General features: G+C 33.7%; 1 protein-coding gene across 1 annotated transcript; it reads left to right on the top strand.

Annotated features, from left to right (window-relative positions):
* Window positions 1-1,046: 1,046 nt before the first annotated feature.
* On the top strand, window positions 1,047-2,947 carry LOC149256527 (transcription factor MYB3-like). The gene is made up of 3 exons (XM_089457453.1): window positions 1,047-1,670; window positions 1,901-2,030; window positions 2,186-2,947. Exons 1-3 carry the CDS (start codon window positions 1,523-1,525, stop codon window positions 2,796-2,798), a joined length of 891 nt encoding a protein of 296 aa, XP_089313579.1. The 5' UTR covers window positions 1,047-1,522; the 3' UTR covers window positions 2,799-2,947.
* Window positions 2,948-4,986: the final 2,039 nt, after the last annotated feature.

Genomic DNA, 4,986 nt, shown 5'->3' with positions numbered 1-4,986 from the left:
CATATGAATGACAGACTCAAGATCTGATGAAGTGTCCTCCTTATAGATTGATTGGTATGCTTTTCCTTCAACCAATGGTGACTCCTCACAGACACTGGAAGACTATGTACTCTCACACTTTACCTCTAACCTACGCCTACTTTAAGAACATAAAAACAATCCTCACATGTTTTTCATCTCCCCGATCCCGAGCCCTCCCATTAGGGAGTGAAGCCCATACAGGTTCTAATATCAAAAAGGAATTTTAGAAAATACACATGATACACAAATTGCTCAAAACAATTGTAATATTCAATCACGAAACCTACTCGATGCATGTCACATAAATAGTACATTATAACATCTAATAATTTATAAATTGAAAAATTATTGTTAAGAAAATATCTCAACAAGATAAGCTACTTCAAAATTGTTGAGAAAATATTTCAACAAAATAATCCACTCAAAAAACCAATCCTACCTTTTTATTAATATAAACATTATTCCAAATAAAAATAAATTAATATTTATAAACATTATTCTAAATGAAAATAAATTAATATTTGTATGCACTTTGTCTAGTCCTTTTATGTTGTGTCCTTTTTTACTATTAATTTTTTTTTATAGTAATATATAAAATTTTCAAGTAGTAAACTATATTACCATTTGCATGCACTTTGTCTGGTCTTTTTATGTTGTGTCCATTTTTACTATTATTTTTTAGTAGTGAGCTTGACATCTACCAAATTTGAAAACAACTATAGTTCTATGGTCTTTTTATGTTGTGTCCGTCTTTACTATTATGTTTTTAGCAGTGAGCTTAACATTTACCAAATTTGAATCCAACTATAGTTCTATGTGAGTATGATTTATTTTTGTCAAATTTGTGAACAAACAAAATTCCATTCGGACTTGTCTTATTACACACATTTTCTTATGGGTAATCGATGCCACAAAACATTGCACTTGGAGTTCGTCATAAATTTAACTACGTAAACTAATTTATTGCCACTCGAAATATCCCATATGCTTTCTGCCATCGTTTTGTAGATGCGAACTAAACAACGGAAGTTGTGCTTCAGGATGACTGGTAGGAACTTGAGACGCCCTCTAAAACTAAAACTCAAACTCAACAACATATGAGCTCCGTGGCGAGATCGTAGGATTGAATAATTACAATAAGGACAGCAAATTATATCAACATGGAAATACGTTTTTGGCACAATAGGCGGTCCTTCGCTCTTTATTGCCTTCGTCCGGTGAGTCACCAGGCTTTAGTAACTGCATCTAGATTTCCTGGTAGGATCACGAGGCCCACTTTATTTGAAAAGCTGCTAGAAAAATTGCTATGAAGCTGTGGGCGAGTAGTTTCTTTCTATATATTATCATCCTATTATTGATCTGCGGAGGGGAGAAATCAAGAATACTCTTTCTATATATTATCATCCTATTATTGATCTGCGGAGGGGAGAAATCAAGAAGTGGTCTCTGGAAGATATAAGCTACTGGTTGAGGGTTTGTGGCATCGATTAGGTTATAGATAATGGGTAGATCTCCTGGTTGTTGGAGATATTCGAAACATGAGGAGGGTTTCAAACGCGGGGCTTGGACACATAGCGAAGACAAGATTTTGATTGAATACATTAACACTCATGGCATTGGTCGATGGAGAGATCTTCCACGGAAAACAGGTGAGACCTTTTACCAATTATGAAGAGTAAATTAACTATGAATAATGCATATTTGTCGACTACCCTGTACAAAAATAAGATCCGTTAGCCCAAAGAGGCGAAGTAGTATACGTGGTTTGATTTAGATTTACTAAAAATATTGTACATCACTCTAGCAAATATCTCTGAAGTTTTTCGAATAAATTTTCCTTTCATGAACAAGCTTGAACTGAAGAAATTTGCTTTTGCAGGTCTCAGACGATGTGGGAAAAGCTGTAGATTGCGTTGGTTGAACTATCTTCGTCCAGATATTAAGCGCGGAAATATTTCCCCAGAGGAAGACGAACTACTCGTCAAATTACATCGTCTTCTCGGCAATAGGTATCATTATGCGAGTCGAAATTTTTGAAATCTGATTACATTCTAATTTTGTATAGAACGTTTGGAAGAAGCATTCAAATGAATTTAATACAATAATTTCAGTGTGATATATACATAATGTGAAACGATTATTAATATCACTTGGTGTTGTGCAGATGGACGTTGATAGCAGGTCGACTCCCTGGTCGGACAGACAATGAAATAAAGAATTACTGGAATACCCAGTTAAGCAAGAGAGTCCAAAAGGGTGAATTCGACCCCAAATATCAGGAGCCTTTTAAAGAAAGGGCCATTCCTCCCCCATCAATTTATGATAAAGGAGTCCTACATAAAGATGATTATAGCTATGATATTATAGTAGATGGAGACAATCTTGATAGTTATGATCATGATTCTGTACCAGATACCCATGATGGTATTAATCAAGAAGAAGGCTTGAAAGCAACAAATCATCATGTTGCGGAAATAGATACCTCCAAATCATGGTGCCAATTATTGTTGGAGGATTGCATGGGAGACTATCAGTACGACCGATTGGAAGAGATTAGTGGGCTTCACCCAAATAACATGACCAACAGTAGCAATGTAACAGATGATCAGCACCAGCCTCAGTCCCCTTTCGTTACTCAAAGTATAATATTGCAAGAAAATCATTCTTCTTCTTCTTGTGATTTGATTCAGCAGGAATCCCCGCATTCTAAATATTTTATTTCTTCGTATTTTGGCAGCTTCTTAGATATGGGGGAGCAGGCTATCCTTCTTCCATAGGATATAGTAGGCCATGTGATTAGGTAGTGCAGTGAGAATATAATTTGGCTTGATGAAACACATAATGGCCGTACCAATTCCACATCTTGTAAAGAAATGGTTGTAATAATGAAGTACGTGAACCTTTGTGTTCGGTTCTCCTTGTAAAAGCGCTCGATGGTTTTATATCTTGTAAATATTTTATGCTCCCAAGATTTCTCACTTGAAAATGACAAAGGAAGGAGCAAATTTTATAGATACATGGAAATGTTTGAACTTTCAAAAACGTGCATATCGTGATTCATCACACAGGTTTAGGGCACCGTGCAGGGAATCAACAATTGTGGACATAGACTTACTCGGCCTTCGTCATTTACAATATTGACAAAGGCCATGTGCATTGATTACTTAATGCTCAGACTTAGACTTCATTATTATAAAGTATAAAGAACATCTATAAAACTCATTTTATTTCAGGAATTTCATCCCAACAAAGGAGGTGTGTCATCATTCATTTAAATATACAAGACAGCAAAATGATCATGATGTGATTTTATGCGCAGAGGAAGACGTACAACCTCTGGAACAGATCTATTAATAAACAGAAGTCATCCTCAGGATATGGCGGTTTGGGGACCCATCCCCATGCATTTCTAGGTCACCACAGTGAAGATCATTAATTCAATGAGTGGGGCAATGCACTGGATGGTATATTGGTAGCCCCTATTTTACAAAGCAAAGCAGTGGGGCAATGCACTCGATGATATATTGGTAGCCCTTATTTTACAAAGCAAAGCGGACGAGATGATATAATGATAAATGGTATTTCAAATACAAGGTATATTTCATTGTTTTTTCTCATATTTATATAGAGCTATCATTTTAATCCCATTTCCTTTAAAATTGAAGATTGTTTAGATTAGATTTTGTTTGAAGATTTTGTAAAGTAAAGTAATATATTTAGTAATATTTAAAGGTAAAGGATATATTTAATATATTAGGGTGAATGTATGAAGATTTATTATATTTTTGGGTAAATGTGGCGATGATTTTTATTTTATTATTATTTTTATTAGAATTTAAGCTTTCAAAATTCATATAAGCATTGTGAATTTTGATTCAGACTAAGAAGATAATTTGTAGAGAATTATGTTGCTCTTTGCAAATTTTAGCACTGTGTGTTAATCTAGCATAATTTTGTCATATATATATATATATATATATATATATATATATATATATATATATATGATGTATAGTGAGAGAACTATGTTATGGATATTAAAACACTAATTTTTTATGCAAATTTGTATTTTTTATTATTTTTCGAAGTTGGCAAATTAATATTTGAGTTGCATTACATGTTCACTTAAGGTTTTTTTCTTCTATTTAAATAAAATTAAAAACCAAGAGTACCCTTTTGAAGAGGACTAGTAAATGAAGATAACTGTATTTTTGGAAATTTTTGGTTTTGTATATTTTATGTTTTTGATTTTTTATTCAGCCCCCTTTGAAATACTTCAAAAAATTTTCAAGCATTATGTTTAAAAGAAATTAGATGAAAAACATCATATGAATTTGAAAATGTCAAACTCATATACCATTGGATAGAGGATTCCATAATGAATCCAACATGATCAACTCTACCATCTAAGGACAAATTCTACCTTACCTCCACCAGGACACAAAAATTTGCAGAAGAGGAGCTAAAACTTTGTCTTTTAGGCCCTTAGTAGCTTGATCAAGTGCTTGTGATAAAATTTCAAATAGATCGATCGAGGGTTTGAGAAACCCTCGATCAAGCCCTTAACGTGGTTAAATAGTAGCTCAATCTAGCTTTAAGGCTTGATTTAGCCTAGAGCTCAATCTAGCTTTAAGGTTAGATTTGGCCCATAGCTTGATCAAGCCACTTGTTTTAATTCTGCACCCAATTTGTATTGACAAGAAAGTTCAAAAACTTAGCTTAATCGAGCCCATTACTCGATTGAGATCCTAGATAACCCTGGGTTACACATGAGCTCCATCGATGCTTTGTTTAAATGATTGATCAAGCAATATTTAAGCCCTCAAAAAACTCAATCAAGGGCTCAAAGTTTGTTCATTTTCCAATGTTCTATGTTGTTACAATCAATTTAGCCCAATATTTTTCTTCAATTAACAATCTTTGAAAACAATTTAATCTGTCAATGATGAATGAGAATTATAGATA

Source organism: Pinus tabuliformis, chromosome 7 (genome assembly GCF_031772625.1).
Source record: "Pinus tabuliformis cultivar Carrire ecotype Pingquan chromosome 7, CPIR1, whole genome shotgun sequence".
Classification (NCBI taxonomy): domain Eukaryota; kingdom Viridiplantae; phylum Streptophyta; class Pinopsida; order Pinales; family Pinaceae; genus Pinus; species Pinus tabuliformis.
The sequence above is the reverse complement of the archived record's forward strand: the minus strand, read 5'-3'. Positions and strand labels throughout refer to the sequence as shown.